This window comes from Myxocyprinus asiaticus, chromosome 19 (genome assembly GCF_019703515.2).
Source record: "Myxocyprinus asiaticus isolate MX2 ecotype Aquarium Trade chromosome 19, UBuf_Myxa_2, whole genome shotgun sequence".
Classification (NCBI taxonomy): domain Eukaryota; kingdom Metazoa; phylum Chordata; class Actinopteri; order Cypriniformes; family Catostomidae; genus Myxocyprinus; species Myxocyprinus asiaticus.
In genome coordinates, this window is record NC_059362.1 from 40,855,675 (window position 1) to 40,877,322 (window position 21,648).

Here is a 21,648-nt window from a genome sequence, read left to right on the forward strand (position 1 = left end):
TAAACAGTATTGAAGGAGTTCCCATCTATGTTGGGCACTTATTGGCTGCTTTTCTTTATTATTTGGTCCAAGTCATCAATTTCAAAAACTTTTTGTTAAATTTTTTTTTTATTACATTTTAGTTTTATAATGAAATAAATGAATATGGTGGCACAATTATATTTTTGTCCTTCAAACATTTAAGCATACGCCTTCAGATCAAAAGATTTTTAAGATCATGAGAAACATTTCAGTCAAGTGTTTCAAAAATTTTGACCGGTAGTGTATATAATAAATAAATAAATATATATATATATATATATATATATATATATATATATATATATATATATATATATATATATATATATATATATATATATATATACCTACCTGCCAGTGGCCAAAAGTTTGGAATAATGTACAGATTTTGCTCTTATGGAAAGAAATTGGTACTTTTATTCACCAAAGTGGCATTAAACTGATCACAATGTATAGTCAGGACATTAATAATGTGAAAAATTACTATTACAATTTGGAAAAAAATTTCAGAACATCTTAAACTACTTCAAAGAGTTCTCATCAAGAAATCCTCCACGTGCAGCAATGACCTCCACCTGCACTCTGACCCCAGCTTAGCTGGGATATGTGAAAAAAAAGAATTTCACTGTATATGTTCAAAAGTGGCTTTTTATTTGCAATTCTTCCCATAAGGCCTGCATCTTTGAGTCTTCTCTTTACTGTTGTACATGAAACTGGTGTTGAGTGGGTAGAATTCAATGAAGCTGTCAGCTGAGGACATGTGAGTTGTCTATTTCTCAAACTAGAGACTCTGATGTACTTATCCTCTTGTTTAGTTGTACATCTGGCCTTCCACATCTCTTTCTGTCCTTGTTAGAGCCAGCTGTCCTTTGTCTTTGAAGACTGTAGTGTACACCTTTGTATGAAATCTTCAGTTTTTTGGCAGTTTCAAACATTGTATAGCCTTCATTCCACAAAACAATGATTGACTGAGTTTCTAGAGAAAGCTGTTTCTTTTTTGCCATTTTTGACCTAAAACTGACCTTAAGACATGCAAGTCTATTGCATACTGTGGCAACTCAAAAACAAACACAATGTTAAGCTTCATTTAACGAACCAAATAGCTTTCAACAGTGTTTGAAATAATGGCAAGTGATTTTCTAGTACCAAATTGGCAATTTAGCATGATTACTCAAGGATAAGGTGATGGGGTGATGGCTGCTGGAAATGGGGACTGTCTAGATTTGATCAAAAATGACTTTTTTCAAATAGTGATGGTGCTGTTTTTACATCAGTAATGTCCTGACTATACTTTATGATCAGCTGAATGCCACTATGGTGAATTAAAGTACCAATTTACTTCTGAAACATCAAAATCTGTACATTATTCCAAACTTTTGGCCGTGTGTGTGTGTGTGTGTGTGTGTGTGTGTGTGTGTGTGTGTGTGTGTGTGTGAGAGATATATATATATATATATATATATATATATATATATATATATATATATATATATATATATATATATATATATATAATTAAAATATATACACTACCGGTCAAAAGTTTTGAAACACTTGACCGAAATGTTTCACATGATCTTAAAAATCTTTTGATCTGAAGGCGTATGCTTAAATGTTTGAAATTAGTTTTGTAGACAAAAATATAATCGTGCCACCATATTAATTTATTTCATTATAAAACTATTATATTATAGTTATATTATAAAACTGTTTCAGAGCAGTTCAGTGGCAGATTTCCCACCCTTGGGGCACCAAAGAAGCATTTTCCCCCCAGATAAGTCAGGTTCATGGACAGAGAGGAGGCAGCCCATTGATGTGTAGGTGTGGGAGGAAGAAGGGGCTCAGAAGAACTGTTTATTTTCATAGCAAAACCTCCCTTTTACTGCTTCTATTTTTATCTGACTGCGTGCCTGAGGAATTGCGAACTGAAGCAGTTAGTAGGAGGTAGAATGGAGGAAAAGAAGGGAAGAAAGGAGTGAAAAAGGGAGGGAAGGAAAAGAGGCTGGGAAACAGTGGGAAGGAGGGGTAAGACACACTAAGGGAGAAAAGAGGAGGATCTGAAGAGGCGAGAAGGTTTTGCTTGGTGTGGAACTAGCTGGGACGCAGCTTTAAAAGTTTACCTGAACTGTTAGAGAGTCGCTGGAGTTTCTTACGTCTGGAGTGGGTTGCATAACAGTCTGGATGTGGTATTTCCTAGTCTGGCTTCTGATATTTACCATATGGTGCTGTAGCATGTAGCCCAAAAGTCAGTCCTCAGTAGACCTGCCTGCTTTCAAAGAGTTGGATACGTTTTCCTGGACCGTTATCGGTTGGTTCCTCTGTTCTTTAGCTCACAGTCTCAACTCCAGAGTGGAGCACAGCACCATGTGGTTTTCTGTGGTCGGGAAGAAGGAGCCGGTAAGAAACTGCTTGGCAAAAAGTGTGTGCGTGTTTTATGAGTGTATAAAGAAAGGCTGACAGATAGTTTGGTGCTAGTGGATAAATGGGAAAGGGCTTCACACAGTTGTTTAAAGAGTTTGGTGGCAGTTTTATGGAGATTCTATAGACATTAAAAGAATCAAATCAGTTATCTGAAAATAAAAATACACACACAGAACATGGTTCGATTTAATTTATAAATGCAAGGATGTCAACACTTGCTGACATTTTAATTCAGTGTATTATTTGAATGTGTTATTGAACGACTGTTATCAACTGTGAGAGTGAGTTTTTGCCAGTGTAAACAAAGTCATGCGACCAAACAACACATGTATGAACAGGTGGTAGATTTTCAGCATTAGCATTTGCCATACATTTATACACACCCTTGTAACACTAGAAAACAAAAACTGCATTTGTTTGCATGCCAAAACACACATAATAGCCCAGTTTAAAGTGCATATCTCCATTTTTATGATGCAATTTCTCATCCCATCATAGATTGAGATAGCTTTGTCGAACTGTTCTTCATTAAGTAAATGTTTACGTTTGCAAAAAAAAAAAAGAAAAAAGAGTGATTCGGGTTCAATACGAGGTAAGCTCAATTTACAGCATCTATGGCATAATGCTGAAAATAATTTAGTCTTGTCCTTCGTTTATTTAAAAGAAATCACAGTTTAAGTAAGGCACTTGCAGTGGAAGTGAATGGGCCCAGTCCATAAACTTCAAAATACACATCGTTTCAACAGTATAACTACAAGATGTAAACATTATATATATGTTAACATGATTCTAGTGTAATAAAATCTCTTGCTAACCTTATCTGTGCCAAGTTATATCCAATATTGCTATTTGTTGTCATGAGCAAAACATGTTAGTAAGTGTTTTTATCACAATTAAATCATGCTAACATGTAAAATGTTTACATCTTGTGGCAATAATTCAGAAACAATGTATTTAGCGTTTTTGCCTGGCCCATTGTAAGTGCCTTACTGTAACCATGATTTTTTTATTTACTTTTTATAAAATAAGAGCTGTCAAATTGTTTTTGTGGTTATCAACATTATGACACAAATGTTGTTGCATGAGCTTAACTTGTATTGCTATCTTGCAGTCAGGGTCAAAGGGTTAATAATTACGAGCTCTGAACATTGAGTTCTCCGTTATGTATTCCAGTGTTAGTAAGTCGTCATCACTTGTTGCATACAATTTGGTTGGGTCAGTCTAGCTGAACGGCTGTGCAGGCAGCCAGGCTACTGTTGCAGTGTTTGATTGCTCAGGCTGCAGATGTTTATCTGATAACAGCTCTGTTGTGACAGTGTTGAGTTTCAGAGGGAAGAACAAGGGGAAATCCTGACTTCTCGTACTTAACACTGACATAATGGCAATGGTGCCAACAGTACTTGCCATTCTTCCCCGCTTCTGGATCTATTCTACTTCAACACAGAAATGAGCGTTGCCACAAGAAACTATGCCTTCAGGAATTTTCTTCTGTTTTTATCACATAACCAAACTTACCAAAGTAATGTAAACTTATATTTTTGTTTGTTTGTGTACTTGGTGTGGAGCACAATAGCTCCCTAACTTCCTTTTCTGTGGGCTTCTTGATCTCATATACAACAATGGAAGGATGCGACTCCCAAACACGGCTTGGATATCCTGAAGACTCTGACAGGAGAACAGAATGTGAGCACGGCAACAAGTTTGCTCTAATGTGTCTTCTAACCTGCCTCAAATGGCTCCTTATACTATTCACTCTGATTGATATACTGTTTGAAATAACGGCAGTCGCCCATTCTAAATGAATCCATTGCAATCAAATTTTTTGTTCTGGTTCATGGGTTGCAGAACAAAACATGGCCAAACATAAATGTTTAGACTGACTTGTCATGTTCTGCATACTTACAATAATGTTTGCTAGCACGCTTATTACCAACTTTCTCTTCAAGAGACCCCAGAATTTACTTCCCAGTCTCTATAGACTTCACAGTTCATGGGTTCTTGGGTCTCATTTTGAACATTCAATTGGCTCAGGATGGGATCTTTTGACAGCTGTGAAATGCAACTTGTTTCAGACTTCAGGCTAAATAAAACCTGACCCCAACATTTGTCCAAATTGAGACGTTTCAGACTATCAGCTTGCGTTCATCAAGATGATCACATTTTTGACAATTCTTACCTTGTTTGACTCTACATGTACAGAGAAAGGAAGGAGGAGCAGGGAACTGTGGCCTTTTGGAAGATTGTCTTTCAATAAATACTCAGATTCATGTATGAGAGGGTGCACTAATTGGGTAAATGGTTGGAGAATCCCATGTTGTTCTACAGGGTTGTAAAACTTAAAGACATTGTTTTATTTGAAACAAGGGAAAGCCTTGTAGGTAAGACTGAACCCTTAAATTAATTCATGAGTCATGTCTTGGACTTATTTATATCTCCTTGCAGCAAAAGATTCAGGATAGACATTGCTTGGAGTTTAAGGGACAGCCCAAAACAGTTGTCCTCTCAATGCACATTCAGAGGTCCATGATGGAAGACAGACTTTTTGTTTGGTCTTTCTTTACTGAAGCAAGCCGCCCAGAGTCTGCAGATCATTAGAGCCAGAATGGAGGCCACTCAGACGTGATGAAGACTGTCGGCTGAAAGCAGCTCATTATTGAAAGCCTGTTGTGTTAGTCATGATATTTTGCACCCATCATTAGCTGACAATCTCAGCAGTTTATCTGTCTTCCACTCGTCTAGACTTTAAGAACCGGCTACGTTCAGGGCAAAACTACTGTCCTGTCTGCTAGACATTTTCTGTTTGTTAGGGGTGATTAATCACGTCAGGAAATGGTAGCGGGTCTAATTTCAGTGCACTGTATGAATAGATGTATTTTCTGTTTTTCTAGTGCACCGTGTGGTCCACTGTTTCGGTCAAAGGTCAGGCACTGCCTTGACTCCCTGGGGCTGTTAACAAATGGCCCTCAGTTGTTTATGCTCACACGTGCAGATCCCAGAGTACTCAATTCACCTATCACATCCACAGGTATAAACATTTAACAGGAAGCTGTGGATTTGAGGCATGCGTACTTGCAGAACACAGCAGTTTTATGCAAGTGTTTGAGACTGAGGAGGGGGCATGCACACCAAAGTTCAATTCCACTTCGGTCTGAAAGGTTCTGTTACACAGCAAAGCGGGAGTCTTGCCTAGCTTGGTTTCCAATTTCCTGTGTTTGCAGCGGCAGGTTTAGGACGCTTTTCCATAGACAGGAAGTGTCAGGGTGTGGTCTAGAAGCTTTAGACTTTTGTTTACTAGGTGCATGGTGTTTTAGGACCATCAAAGGAAACTTTAATTCTGTGGTTGGAGCATATGCTCACAGTGCTATTATCAGTGAACACCTTCAAAGCAGAATTTTTCCTGTCAATGTCTAATGTCTGTACTGCAGATGCAAATATATCTTTGCATGCAGACTACGCCAGACAAACACATGGAGGGTTAATATGTGTTTGGAGAGTTGTGTATGAGGTAGAGATTCTTTTTTTCTAATATCTAGCCCCCAAACATACAGTTAGACATTCAGTTTGTCCCCATGTTTATCGACCATTCCCTTCAATGCACTTAAAGACTGCAACACTTCCATGAACAGGCATAACAGGTTCTATTTTTGCTTATGAAGCATTTCGCTGCTGTAAAATGTTATTTATTGCTGGAGGTGTTTGAATAGACACTCAAATTTGGATGTGCCAAGACATCTATTGGCCACACAGACCCTATAATTATCTCTGAGCTGTCAGCTTGCCTTCTGGCAATCTATAGTTACCTTCAAATGTCCATAGAACATTTTTATTCATGTACTTGCTAGGTTATTCCACATCAAGTCAACCAAATTTTAGAAACTTCCCTGGAGGAAATTTTTTATTTGGTAAACGTAAATGATGTTGAAAGACAAAATATTAAGTGCTATGGATCAATATTTACGGAGTAATAAATTTTTTTGTAGAATGGGAGTCAAAATGATAATTTGTTCCTATGATTTTGAAGCTAAACTACAGGTCAAAATAAGAACCTTAAATAGGTAGAAGAGTCATCATTTTACTTTTTATACAGAGGTAGGAAGGTCTATTACTAAAATCAGTTGACTTCAGCACCCTTTGTTGCACTGTATGCCAATGCTGAGTTCAAAAATTGGAAAAAAGCGTTGTTGTTTTTCCAAAGTTGGAGGGCCTGTATCTCCGGAAGCATTAAAGATATCTTAATATCCTTTTATATTCTGGTTCAGAGCAAACTTTCCTTTTTGTATCTTTATTTTTTAAGGCCCTATATGGTTAAATCCCAGAAATATTGTGCTCTCAATGTGGCTTCGTCTGAAAATGGTTAATTTTATCCATTTTCAATGGTCAAAAACCAAATGTTGGTCACATGGTATGAAGCTATTTTTGGTTGTCCAACAAAACAAACATCTGTAGTACAAATAATACTGAAGACTCCAGAAATACACTATTAAGAATAAGCGACACGTGGCTCTTCAGTTAGTGCGGTACCTATATTTAGGTTTTTTTTTTTTTGTTTTTTTCAGAAATGTACATCTGCAAAAACACACATTGATCCATGGCATTTAATTTTTTGGCTTTCATCATGATTTATGCATTTCTTTTACCAGTAAATAAAATATTAAAAAAATTTTTAGCCAGGGACCTTTGAGTTGAAACTAAATGACCCTGCTTAATTGTACAGTCAAGCGACAAAGCCATCTCCTTTTGAAATAATTGAGCCTGAACCAAAGTCAAACTGACTTCTTTAGCCTTTTAGAAGTATTAATAAACTTTTTTTTTTTTTGTGCTGACCACCTCAGTTCTGCTTGTTTTAAAAACAGCAATTCGTTTTCTTGTTAACATGCATCTGATATTTAACAGTGGCTTTTATAGGCCTTATTCCTTGTCATGTTCTGCACACCAGAGATACAATGAGGTTTTCCAGATTTGATTAAAGCTGGTTAATGCAGGTTTTCCTGAGGACGGCTGCAGGTCGGCTGAGGGACTCGGGGAGAGAGCTCTCCTCCATCAGTCATGTTCAGACAGCATGGAAACCGCCCACCTCAGAACTCAACCTCAGGGCTTCTCATGTTTCTCTCACCACAGGTTCGCTCTTTAATGTGGAGAGACTTTTTTTTTTTTTTTTTTTTAAAAAAGCTTGTTTCTCATCAACGTAATATGTACAGTACTATTAAAGTCTAATCAGGGAGCTTTTGGGCTTTACCAGGTGACAGGTATCCCTCTCAAGACTTAAGACAAGTTGAGACCTTAAAGAAGATGGCAAGCTGCAGAACACTGAGAATAAAAGCAGTGTCTTGTCTGAGTTGGATTGGAAATATCGCACCGGCCATGTACTGGAGCATGGGTTTTAACCACTAGGCAAAGGCTACGACTTTGGTGTCTTTTTATGGAACAAATATATAAATACATATATAATTTTAAAAACTAGTGTTTATCACTATGTATACAATTCAATTATAGAAATGTATGTTTTTATTTCTATGTATTTAGTATAAATATGTGTTCATGTTTTGATTCCATCACCCTAAATAAGATTGTTTTTGAGCCAGAAAAATCCTATATTAATGTAATGCATACAGTATATTATGTAATCTGAGATAACTGAAGAGAAATTGTCCCCTCAGCTTTTAGGCTGTTATCTACCTTTTTGTTTGCAATATCTAAATAACAAACTAGCTACTAACTACTTCAAAACTTTCAAACAACTTAGCCGGACTGTAGTTTAATCATTTCAGTGTTTCAGAACTTCACAATAAAAACCATTTGTTGTAAATACCTCCTGAGGAGGTGCGATTCTCCAAGCTCGCATACTGTAAACCCTACAACATACAGGAAAAAGTTTCTTGTTCTATACTCAGGCAGAGCACATTGCGGTAGGTCCTTAAGATGATTTATGACATATGGTTTACATTTTTTGCCATTTTCTTACCTGTTCTTTGCATTCTCTCTGTACTTATTACAGTAGACTGGTTTTGTAGCATTTTGATTGATTTATTGCATACTATTTCATTTGAATTTGCCTTTTTGTGATTTCCATGCAAACTACTGTCTAATAAGTCATGCAGTTTGTATTTGGTTATTCCACCCTTGACCTAATGCTGCAGATCTTTCTTTAGAAGTTTGTGGTTTGTCTTTCTTTTTTTTTTTTTTTTTTTTTTTTTTTTTTGACTAAAAAAACAACAAAAAAACATTGTTAAAATTCTGTTTCTAAGGAAGAGTGTGCTCTTTGTAACTGGTGTGACCTCAATCAGTTTTGGGGCCTGTTAGCTAAGTGTTCATGTGCATATTGATTCATATTTTTATTATATTTGTGGTTAAGTCATGAGTATGCTATCTGAGAGTTTATGTTAAGGGTGTGTTTGAATTGGTGTGTGTGCATGCATGCGTGTGGGGGTCTGCGGCTGATGTTGGCTTTTGTTAAAGAGGGCAGAAATAAAAGACGTTCCTGTGTTTCCCAGGCGGATTCTGTTACTGGGTGTCTAATTCTCAAATTCATTACTTCCCTTCAGCTTTCCTTTGCTTTTCCACTTATATAGATGACATAGAGACATCATTCATTGCTTATGAGCAATATGGCACATATACAGTACTTGTCAAAACTGGGTGATAACCAAACCCCTATATGATCATGTTGCTTGCCAGCAAAGATTACATTTTTATTAGCTTTTTCCCCCTTGTTGACTGTGAGCTGGTGAGCTTAGCCTGTATGAGGTGAGTGTAGTAGACTTGTGTTGCATGTGATTCAGTAAATGGTTTGTTTTGACCGTGTTCTTGGAACGGCACTTAAAGTATCATTTGCAGCATGGCACGGACTTCGGTGGAGGTCCAATCCTGGAATTTAGAAGTAAATACTATACCGTTGAAAGAGTTCATATTGTAATATTGTAATTTTTATGTAAAAAATGGAGACGAACACCTAAGTTTGAGTTGTTAAAACTAGTTAGCAATCGTTGTTAAAGCAGAACCTCTGTTAATGTTTAAAGGAGTAGTTAAACCAAAAATAAATTGTCCCTCATACCCTCTTGTTGTTCCAAATCTGTATGAATTTCTTTCTTCTAACACAAGAGGAATTTTTTTATTATTTATTTTATTTTTTTATAAAGATATCCAGACTTTTTTTTCCATTCAATGCAAGTGAATAAGTGGTAAAACCTCCAATACAGTTGCTTTGTGTGAGGAACAGACTGAAATTTTAGTCATTATACAGTATACATCTCCACTGTAGCTCTCAATTTTCAGCCACACATTCAAATATGTTACCTCAAAATGTCTTGGGTGACTTAAGACATAATTGGTTCACTTGTGTTGTGATTGATTGCAACTTGTTTGAATGTTTTGAATTAAACAAAGGCACGAAGGAGAGAGTAAAAATGCTGACCAAAATTAATATTTCGGAGTGACTATTTGCACCCAGGTATAAATAATACCTACCACACAGCGTGGCTATTTGTACCCCAATAGTCAATTGGAAACAGAAATTTACAGGAAACTGCATTGTGTGTGTAGCTTCAGTGGCACGGGCGTAATGCCGGTGAGACTGTGCCTTTTCAACCCGGGTTCAATTCCATATTACTGCGCCATGCGAGGGTCGGACGTGTGAACGGTGAGCTCTGCACACTGCTAGTTTTTAATACTTTTTGTGTCATAAACCGGAAAGATTCGATACACCCTGTTCCATAACTGTTCTATGAAGACAATGTGTCAAAGAATTCAAAATCCTCGGGAGTCATTAAAAGACACTTACTTGCTCAAGCTGATACTCCTGAGAGGGCCGCAGACCGGGGACTCAGTTTGGATGGTGCTGTGGGAGAGATTCAGTGTCAATTGTCACGCATGTCAGCAATGCTGGCGAAGGTCGTTGCTGACTTGAAGGATCTTGCTATAATACGTCGATCGATCATGGCCATGGTTACAAGAGTGGGGGACGTCAAGAAACTGATTAATTATCTGGAGTCATTGGAAGAACATAACTGACAAGTGGAAAAGCAAGATGACGCCGGTGTGTGGCTTGCCATCTGCTCCCTGATGTGTCTGTTAGTTAGTCTATTTTAATGTGTCTTTGGTTCTTTTTATTCCAAGTTGTCTCGCCGCTTATAGTATATGACCGTCAAACGCTGTTGGATCTCCGGGTTTTTGCGGATGAGATGCCTAAACAAGTTCAGATAGGCCAACAATACTCTCCTCCTCCCTTCCTGGCATCTCTACCTGTGCCACCCTCCGTGCTCTCTACCTGGGAAAAGACGCCGCAAAAGACGGGGAAGACGGGGAGGTGCTGCCGTTAAGCTCAAGCTCCTGGTGTTATCAAATAAGTTTTTCGTACTCGTGATGTGGATTATAAACGTTTTATCACCTGGCGTTCCTCAGATCCTGTATGCTCTTGGAATATACCCATTGTTCCGCCTACCTTTGATCAGCGGCCCCAGCACTGCTTGCCTTGTCTTCGCTGTGGCAGTGTGTGTGCATGCCTTCTCCGCTCGCTGTGTCGGACCTCACAGTTGACTGATGTCCTGGTGTGGATAATGATGGCTTTGATCAATGCGAGATCAATGGTAAATAAAACTTTTATTCTCAATGACGTCTTCACTTCACGTGCCTTAGACTTCCTATTTTTCACTGAAACGTGGCTTACTACTAGGGATTTGATCCCTTTTTCTGAACTACTAACTGCTAATTGCACATTTTTCAATTCCCTGCGAGCTGCGATACGGGGTGGAGGGCTGGCCTCTATTTTCAAAGACAATTTATCATGTCGGCTTTTAACGACAGAGGCATATAACAGTTTTGAGTTACAACTCCTGGTTCTGGGCTCTGTCAATCCCTTGGTGATTGCGCTGGTATGTTGACCCCCAAAACCTCACAAAGACTTTCTCACTTAATTTTCTGACTTTGTAAGTGGCATTTTGCCTAAGTTTGATAGGTTTTTAATTTTTGAGGATTTTAATGTGCATGTGTGTTGCCCATCCAACCCTCTGGCGAAAGATTTCATTAGGCTTATTGACTCTTAATTTAGTCCAACTGGTGAAAGACCCTACTCATACACAGGGTCATACGCTCGATCTCGTGTTGGCTCATGGTTTTTCTGTGCTGGACATTGAGTTGGGTGATTACAGTTTCTCAGATCATAAACCTATATTATTTACTGTTCCTGTGTCGTCATCTGCTGTCAAATCCTACAAACCCGCCTGTTTGACTCAGAGACTGTCTTCTTCCACCAGTGCTACTTTCTCTTCAATGTTCAAGGATTCTTCTCAATCCTTGCTCTCCTTCCCAGCTGATCAAAGTGCGAAAGAGCTCCTGGGTTGTATTAATGATGTCTGCACTAACATCTTGGACTCGGTAGATCCTCTAAAGCCTAAACTCCATAAACCTAAGTCTATGCCTTGGTTAAATGATACCACTCGCGCTCTTAGACAGGCTTGCAGTGGGGCTGAAAGAAGATGGAAGAAAGACAAGCTCCAGATCTCGTATGAAATGTTAAAGGACTCCCTATCTCAGTATCAAAAAGCAGTCAGATCGGCCAAGTCTATGTACTTATCTGATCTTATTGATAAAAACGCTCACAGACCTAGAACTCTTTTCAGTACTATAAATTCTGCTGTGAATACCACCTATTTGTAATTATCCTGAGTCAACAGATATGTGTGAAAGCTTCTGTCAATTCTTTTGTTGACAAAATATTAGTCCAACATCCTATGATCCTGCTGTGTGTTCAAACTGTATTGGTATTTTTAGCCATTTCAATTCGGTGTCCTTTCCATTTTTACAGGAGATTGTTAAACAACTTAAGCCTACGGGGTCTCCATGCGATGTCATCCCCCCATGTTTTTGATGTGGTTGGGCCCACTCTTCTAGTTTTTATCAATAGGTGCCTGGAATCAGGAATTGTACCTGACTGTTTGAAACATGCTACTGTTAAACCCCTTTTAAAAAATCTGAATCTGGATCCTACAATATTATCTAATTTTAGGCCCATCTCTAATATTTCATTTTTATCCAAAATTATGGAGAAAGTGGTTCTTCACCAATTGCAGAGCTTTTTGGTTGATAAGGTCTTATTTCAATCAGGTTTTAGAAAACTTCATTCGACTAAGACGGCACTTGTAAAGGTTTTAAATGATGTCTTAATAGCCACTGATTCTGGTGACTCGGTTGTCCTGGTTCTTTTAGATTTAAGTGCTGAATTCGATACAGTTGACCATGATATCCTTCTTTCTTGGTTAGAGCATGTTGTGGGCATTAGAGGAACTGCCCTTAGTTGGTTCCAATCATACCTTAAAAATAGAAGTTTTACTGTAAACGTAGGAAAATTCCACTCGAGTGTTGCTCCCCTGACTTGTGGGGTCCCCCAAGGCTCTATTATTGCCCCAATACTGTTTTCTCTTTATATGCTTCCCTTAGGCTAAATTTTTTTAAAAACATGACTTGAATTATCACTGCTATGCGGATGATACACAAATTTATCTGCCCCTGAAGCATAAATATGGCTTAGACTCTCTCGTTGCCTGTTTGTCTGATGTTAAGGCCTGGATGTCTTTAAGTTTCTTACATTTAAATGAAATTAAAACTGAGATCATTGTGTTTGGCTCTTCAGAAGCCCCTAAAACTTCTCATTTAAATTTTGGTGTCTTATTGTCTTCGGTTAAAACTTGTGTGAAAAATTTGGGGGTCTTTTTTGATAGTGCACATTTCAATAAGTAACATAGGCCGGTTGACAAAGGTGGGCTTGGCCTATCCAAGATTTTGTTTTATTATTATGCATTCGTCTCAGACATTTGGCTCATTGGTCGCTTCCACCTGAGAGAGCCCCTCCCTGGTTTTGTATTGAACAGGAAGTTCTTGCCCCCATTTTGCCATTGCAAAGCCTTTCTATTAAACTAACCGGAGAAGTTAAGTCACACCCCGTTATCTCGCATTTGCACGTGGTATGGTCAGAAGTGTCCAGATTGTTTAATTTGGACATTTATTTAAATGTTACCTCGCATATGGCTGAACCCAAAATTATGTATTAATAAGTCCCCTTTCTGCTGGCCAGAGTGGATTGTGAGGGAGATTAATACGCTCGTTGACCTATATGAGAGTGGAGTGTTGATCGTTTGAAAATATGGTTAAACATTTCAGGATTCCCAGATCTCAATTCTTTAAGTATTTACAGCTGCGTCACCTGCTCTGTACTATTTTTGGGGGTAGCATACACCCCCCTAAAGCGGCAGATACTCTAGAAGTGGTGATTACTGCTTTTGGAAAAGGTCATGAAGCATCAGTGTATTACTCTGTTAATTCAGAGTCTGGAGGATGGAGCTTCAACTTCTCAAGAGATTATGGGAGAAAGATTAAAACTTGGTTTTGGAGGAGGGAGTGTGGGCTAGGATTCTAAAAAATGTCAAGTCTACATCTAGAGATTCAAGGGTGCATCTGATGCAATTTAATATTTTGCATCGATTCTATTGGACCCCCTCTAATTGTATAGGTTTGGTCTTAAAGACACACCCACCTGCTTGCGATGCCAATCAGAAGATGGGGACAAAACCCATGTTTTTTGGGGATGTGTTAAGATCTAAGATGTTCAGGGGGAGGGGTTTAATGTATATAATTGAGTCCGTATTTTATGTTGTGTTGTGTCTTGTGAATGGAATCAATAAAAACTGTTAATAATAAAACAATGGTGTTACTACAGTAATATGGTGTTTAAATAGTAACCATGTTTAATTTTGTGGTTGCTTTGATTTCAAAATACCATGGTGTTACTTTGGTTACTGTAAAGGAAGGTTAGGGTTATGTTTTGCAGGGTAGGGGTTGGTGTAGTGCGTCTTTGGCACTCTAAATAAACACAAGAAACATGCTGCAGTGATACCCCTATACTGTTAGTATTTAGGGGTGCCAATAGTATCTGCCACTATTTACACCAGGTTTGGGGTTCAAATCATATTTGCCACTCTTTGCACTTGTAAATAGTTTCTCCCTTAAAATTTTCAGTAAACTACCCTTTAAATTAGTATAAACAGTGGCATTTAGCTCTGTGTGCTGGTTTTGCTATTCTAGTGCTCATGTTTTGTGAAGGTTTTTATCAGATTTTCTGATATTAGTGGGGCAAATAAAGTCAGTCTAAACTTTTTTTGTTCATGAAACACTTGAGGCGCTGCAATGACTGGGAACTTTCTACAGATCTCCAAACTTTATAGTTAAATTTAGTATGATCCTTTTCAAATTGAACCTTTGGCAAAAGCTGGGGGTTTGGGCTGCTTGCTTGCTCGAATAGGAAATCCAGCCATCGAAAAAACAAATGTTACAAAGAAAAGTTGAAACCATAGCCCTTAAAAGCAAACCCCTCTGAAGCGAAACTCCAGAACACCATGTCACTGGCACTTTGTCAGCATAAAGCTCTAAACAGACCATTTAACTTGCCCAGTTATGGAGCATTATGTGTTTGAAATATGATTTTGAGTGTTGAAGCTTATGTGGTCTCCTCCATGCAAGGACAAAGCAGGAAATGTTGCTCTCTGTGTCAATGGATGCATTGTTTTAAATTTAACTTATAGATTGAATTTTGAAAGACATTTTCTATAGCATGCATTTAGGCCAAGCTGAAGTCTCAATAACTGCATAGTCTAACAGAAGATGGTCTATGTCAGACGATGACCTCTGACCTGGGATTGGTTGAAGTATTCAGAGTGGATACAGAGAGTTAAAAATGGCTAGCTTGAACAAAACTAGCACAGATCTGGTCAGATTTTATGAATTAGCTTACTTGTGTGGAAATCTTCACTGCCAGCTCGAGATTTCTAGAACCTTTCATGAATGAACGCTTGATTTCTTTGTCCTTGTACACTACAGCGAAACATCCAGTGGTTTGTCCTCGTAGCAAATGTGAATTTCCCATCGGAAAAAGTATGTAATTGACATTTCTACTAGATAATTTTCAGAGAGCTTATAAACTGTTTTTCTCTTTCTTTTGTTTTTTAGGGTGCCGGGCAGGACAAACTCGGCATTTACATCAAGTCTGTTGTCAAAGGAGGTGCAGCAGATGTGGTAAGTTCAGTTTGGGGGAAAGAATACTACAGTCTGTTTTTTATTTTATAATTTTTTTTAAAGGCAAATACAGATGCTGTGGCCTTATGTCTCCAAAAACCTCTGGAGTGTCTAATTGTGTCTCGTTTTGATTATTTCTCTTAAGGATGGTCGTCTGGCTGCTGGAGACCAGTTACTCAGCGTGGATGGACGAAGTCTTGTCGGCCTCTCACAGGAGAGGTAATTTTGAGGCAACCTTCAATAATGACTCAGACCTTCAATAATAAGTTCTCTAGAATGGGATTTTAAATGATTTAAAATGGACTTAAAGGGAAAGCAGTCAATATCCGGCTACATCGAAGACGACGAAAATCTCTGTTAAATAAACAAAGATTTCATACTAAGACCATTTTATTACTCTTGAATGAGCAAGTACTGTGTCTTAATACACTCAGTTATGTGGAACAAGAACAAAAATAAAATCCATTATAGTGACTTTTCTTGGCCTTTAGCAGTTTGTCATGTAATTATTAGTAAATTCACAGGATTTAACTTAAAAGAGATGTTAGTCTTAGTTCAACAAGCTATTCAGCTATACTGTTATATACTCTACAAAGCACCTTTGTGGTTTGAATGTCAAAACGGCTAAGCAAATGCTTAGATTCTTTAAAATTGTTTCAAACAGTTTAAGCTGAGCTTTGAGATGCGGCACAATTGGTGAAACTTCAAAATATGTGGATTTTAGTTAAATAAAAAGCACATGGCTCATTACACTTTTATGAATGTGAATGGGCAAAACTTGAGATGCCATTAGGATTCATTCCAGCGTTGGTCGCTTTGAGATATTTCTTTATAGAAAATGTTGACTTGATCATTTTAAAACAGTTTAAAACCGTTTTGGGGCATGCTGTTGGATTAGCCTCTTTAAATGTAAGTATTGTTCAGGTGTGTTACATGTCAGTATCAATTCCTTTGCTATACAAGTAATGCTTTGAACATTCATTATAGTGTACGGCAGTGGTTCTCAACAGGTTTTGCTTCAGGTCCCAAAAATGCCCGTATAATCAAACATTTAAATGTATTAATAATAGCATGAACTGCTTTCGGCTGCCAATAATTCACAGCACAAAATACATTGTGGTTGGCACATACCATGTTTATCCGTGTTGGTATTGGACCTACAGTATATTTATTGTAGTCTGGGCTATATTGTCTTTCACCTAGTTTTAAAACTAGTAGCGTAGTTTTGGTTATGATTTTTGAGGGTGATGGCATGTCACGTAACCATGTTGTGATCTATCAAATTTGGCTAGCTTCTATCAAATGACAGAAGAATTTGCACCCAAAATATAGTGGCATTTGATTAGATGCACAACCTTTGATGCCAAAAACAAAAAGCTATAGGAAATGTTTTCTTCTCCACTTTTAAAAAGCTGATAATCCTATTTATTTAGCTGTCTTTACTTTGCACAATTATATGTTTAGTTGCATTTTATTATTTGTATTTAGCATTGCTTTTTTTTCTGCTGTCTGCAGCCCTGTTACAACAGAACTGCTACCCACCAGCTGAGAACCCTTAGCCTACGGTATCACGTAAGGCTGTCATTTACTCATCTTTTGTCTTATAGGGCGGCAGAATTGATGACACGAACCGGCTCAGTCGTTACGCTCGAGGTGGCCAAACAGGGAGCCATTTTCCACGGGCTGGCCACACTCCTGAATCAGCCTTCCCCCATGATGTCCCGCGGTAAGCGCACTGCATTACTGTGGCAAGAATATTTATTTAAAGATCTATCAAGCTCGCGTGTGGGAGCTTTAGCATTCTGCTGAAAAATATCAGCGGCTGCAGCACAGCGTGTTGGCGTGACTAATTCCTTAAAGAGGTGGATCTGGCACCCAGAGCTTTCCCAGTCACACATGGAACAGTTCGGGAGCTGAATGAAATCGAAATGCTTTTAACACATGTTTGTAGTGTATTTCTATGCTTTTGATTTTTAGAAGAACCCTCCATTATTGATTAGAGATCAGAGTCAGGTAATGACAAGTTATGGCAGAACAGTGCTGTTCAGTCGAGACGTCAATTTGTTGGATAAACCAGAAGGCTTATTCGCCATGGATTCCCTCAGGAATTTTCAATGGATTTTGAAAAGAGTAAAACATTTGAAGAAATGTTCATGTTTTGTTCTACAACATAAATGACATGGTCATATCTCAAACACAAATTGGATGTTTTTAAAACTTAAGTTCCTAACAAGTTGCTACATAAGGTGCAAGCACGCAAACTCCCATCCTGGTGGTTGTCCTTATTTAGGAACTTATGTTTTTAATGCAAGTACCATAGTGCAATTTATGTTTTTGTACAAAATGTGAAAGTCTCTTCAAATAATTTTAACCACACACCTTTTTATTTATAAATTAAAAACCTTAGGAAATGAATTCTCTTCCAAGTTTTAGGCCTACAAACTGAACAGCTTTAGGTGGTGCTTTCCAGTCCTGTTTTCTGTCTCATTTAAGTCTCTCTCTCTTCTTCTCAGCGTCAGACCGTGGACGTGGGGACAAGGGAAAAGCCAGACCAAAAAGCGAAGGCTTTGAGCTCTACAACAACTCTGTGCAGAACGGCTCACCTGAGAGTCCTCAAGGCACATGGGATGCCTATCCCGAACCAAAGGACGACAGGTTACTGAAGAACCGCGCAGACCACCGGTCCAGTCCAAATGTGGCTAGTAAGTTATTTCACTTCAGAAGTTTGCATTGTTTCCTACTGAATTTTATTTCTGCAACGGAGGGGAATTGTTTGAATTATTCATGACTCGTGAATGTCTCGTTGCATGTTGTCCATTTATTTTCTTAATATTATTTTGCGTTACCCAATCTTATCACATTCAGTTCAAACTACAAACTTAAAACTTGGATATTATAGTTCGATTTGTCCTAGTTCTGTAGATTGAGCAAGGGCGCAGTGCTGCCACTGAATATGGCAGGCAACAATGGAAGCTTTTTGCAGTGTGACTCATTTTAAAGCTGATGCTTTATATTCATGTGTACCTCTTTCCCCATAGACCAGGCACAAAGTCCAGGAGGAAAGCCTGTTTACCCAGGAGCACCAGGAAAGATCACTTCGGTCTCAACGGGAAACCTCTGCCCTGATGTGAGTAGACACAATTGTCGACACTTCTAAGATGAATGTCGCAGGTGTGTGCTAAAGCGCCTTTTGACTAGTGAATAACTCTTCCTTTGAGTACCGATGTTACTTTGAAACTGTAGCTTGCTGAGCTACAAGCTACTAAAAATATTTAAACTACAGCCAAGCGACCCATTTGAAACAAGAGATAGCTACACTACAAGTAACTAACAAAAAGTAGCTAACTACAAAAAGTCGCATACTCTAATATTTCGTTGAACCGCTTTTAGCTTTGATTATGGTCCACATTCATTGTGGCATTGTTTCGACAACCTTATGCAACGTCACAACATTTATTTCTGTCCAGAGTTGCATTCGTTTTTGGCCGAGATCTTGTATTGATGACGGGAGAGTCGAACCACTCCATAAGTCTTCCGCAGCACATCCCAAAGACTTTCAATGGGGTTAAGGTCAGGACTCTGTGGTGGCCAATTCATGTGTGAAAATGATTCCTCATGCTACCTGAACCACTCTTTCACAATTTGAGCCCGATGAATCTTGGGATTGTCATCCTGGAATATGCCCGTGCCATCAGGGAAGATGGGATAACCTGGTCATTCAATACATTCAGGTTGTCAGCTGACTTCATTTTATTGCCAAATAACATTGCTGAGCCTAGACCTGACCAATTGAAGCAACCCCAAATCATAACACTGCCTCCAGAGGCTTGTACAGTGGGCACTATGCATGACGGGTGCATCGCTTCATGCGCTTCCCTTCATACCCTGACGCTCCCATCGCTATGGAATTGGGTAAATCTGGACTCATCAGACCACAAGACCTTTTTACATTGCTCCGCAGCCCAATCTTTATTCTCCCTAGCAAATTGAAGTCATTTTTCCCGATTAGCTTCACTAACAAGTGGCTTTCTTGTGGCCACACAGCAGTTTAGTCCAAATCCTGTAAGTTCTCATCGCATTGTGTGTGTGGAAATGCTCTTACTTTCACTATTAAACATAGCCGTGAGTTCTACTGTTGATTTTATTTTTTTATGATGTGACTTCAAGCGTTTTAGTGATCTCCGATCAAGATCATTCAAGATTTTTTTCCGACCACATTTCTTCCGCAAAGCTGACGGTTCACCACTATCCTTCCAGGTTTTAATTATGTGTTGGACAGTTCTTAACCCAATTCCAGTGATTTCAGCAATCTCCTTAGTTGTTTTCTTTGCTTGATGCAGGCCAATAATTATCCCATTCTGAAACACAGTAACATCTTTTCCATGACCACGGGATACGTCTTCCGACATGGTTGTTTAAGAAATGAGAAGCTACACACTGCATCAGTTAGGGTTAAAAGAATTGTTGCCAGCTGAAACATATTAACCACTGCAATAATGATCCAATCATAGGCTCTTAAGTATCTGCTTATTTAAATCCAATCGGCGACTTTTTTTTCAGTGTACATTGAAGCTATCTAGGGGACATTATTTTTTAAATACTATAAAATTATATAAATGTATGTGATATGATTTTTCAGTTTGATTGAATGCAGAAATTGACCCCACACAATTTAATTTGATTTTGTTATGAAATTGAAACACGTAAATATATATTTTATATAATTTTTTTTTATCAATAAAAAAAATAAAATGACAAATGTTACTAAATTTTTCATTAAGAAAAGATGTAAAATGCCACACAGGACTTTTGACCGATGACTCAAATGACTGAATTTTAGTCTATTGAACTGGACAAACTGATTCGCTAAAGTGAATAATAGTGTGTTTTTTTTTTTTTCGTGCTTCATGCTGCAACTTGTTGGAAAAATGGCCCTTTATGCTGCACTGTTTTTAAAATAGCTGAGCTGCTGTCACGCTACTGAAATATGTAGTTTGCAACAAAACGACACAGCTGTTCAGATCATATCCAGAAAGTCTTTATGCTGAAATGTTTGCCACTTTTAGATGTGCTGAAATTGTGTTTTGTCTTCGTGTGATGCCTCTTCTGGTTTTAATCAAATCAGAAACTCTCATATCCGAACGCCCACCAGAACATGTTTTTGTCTCTGACCAACCACATTATTTGTCGGAGTCTAATGGATACCTGATTTTTGACTGTTTGTTGTGTTCTTGTTGTAATTAATCCTATTGAAGTCTTTAATCACCATCCCTGATTAGCTGATCACCCTTTGTTTTACATTCCTCGGTGATTTATACACATACACGCTAACTTTCACACTTCTACCCTCAACTAGTTTCCATTACCACAGTTTGGACAGTAATAATACAAAAATAATGCACTAACTGAAGTATATGAGAATTAAGAAACTGAATTCAGACTGTCACAGCTCTTTGTAAATTGTCATTTCTCTGTTTGTCCAACAGGAGGAGCCATCTCCACCCCATCCAGAGGCATATCCAATCCCCACTCAGACGTACCCTAGAGAGTATTTCACTTTTCCAGCCTCTAAATGTCAGGACAGGATGGGCCCTGGCCAACCCTGGCAAAATAACGAACCAGAGCCTCTACCCCCAATGGATAACCACACTAACAACAACATAGCTATGCAGGTTAGCTTTCAGTTATGCATACTAGTGTTGCACAGTATCCTGGTACCATCTAGGGATGCACCGATATGCAATTTTTTTGGCCAATACCAATTTTAACAAAAACTAAAGGCCGATAATGATACTGATATTTTGCAACTTGCCTTATTGTGTCATCAGATCACTGTCTTCAGAAAGTTTTAAGAAATTTACAAAGCGCTACAAAAGCCTTTTCACTGTTCTAACAATAAATAATTTCCATTGAACATGGATTAGAACACGTGAAAGGCCAGAATTTTAAAGAGAGCCACACTGAAAGATACATACAAGATAAAAAAATAAAATTAAATAACATGATGATTGATATGAAAAAAAGGTCATTTTGAACTTCCAAAACATTTTTGCACTTCTGTCTTTGCAATTTAAAACACAGCCTTTAAGGTTTATTAATTGCACAATATTCCAATTTAAATCTTAATTCAATTAACCATGCAGCATT

General features: G+C 38.1%; 1 protein-coding gene across 17 annotated transcripts in view; it reads left to right on the forward strand.

Annotated features, from left to right (window-relative positions):
- Nucleotides 1–21,648, forward strand: part of LOC127409839 (afadin-like) — a 195,212-nt gene that overhangs the window by 154,502 nt on the left and 19,062 nt on the right. For all 17 annotated transcript variants that reach the window (XM_051644699.1, XM_051644700.1, XM_051644701.1 and 14 more), the window contains 6 exons: nt 15,436–15,501; nt 15,647–15,720; nt 17,109–17,227; nt 18,015–18,203; nt 18,540–18,628; nt 20,988–21,173. In XM_051644699.1, the coding sequence (XP_051500659.1) occupies nt 15,436–15,501; nt 15,647–15,720; nt 17,109–17,227; nt 18,015–18,203; nt 18,540–18,628; nt 20,988–21,173 (723 nt within the window). The remainder of the gene's footprint in view (nt 1–15,435; nt 15,502–15,646; nt 15,721–17,108; nt 17,228–18,014; nt 18,204–18,539; nt 18,629–20,987; nt 21,174–21,648) is intronic.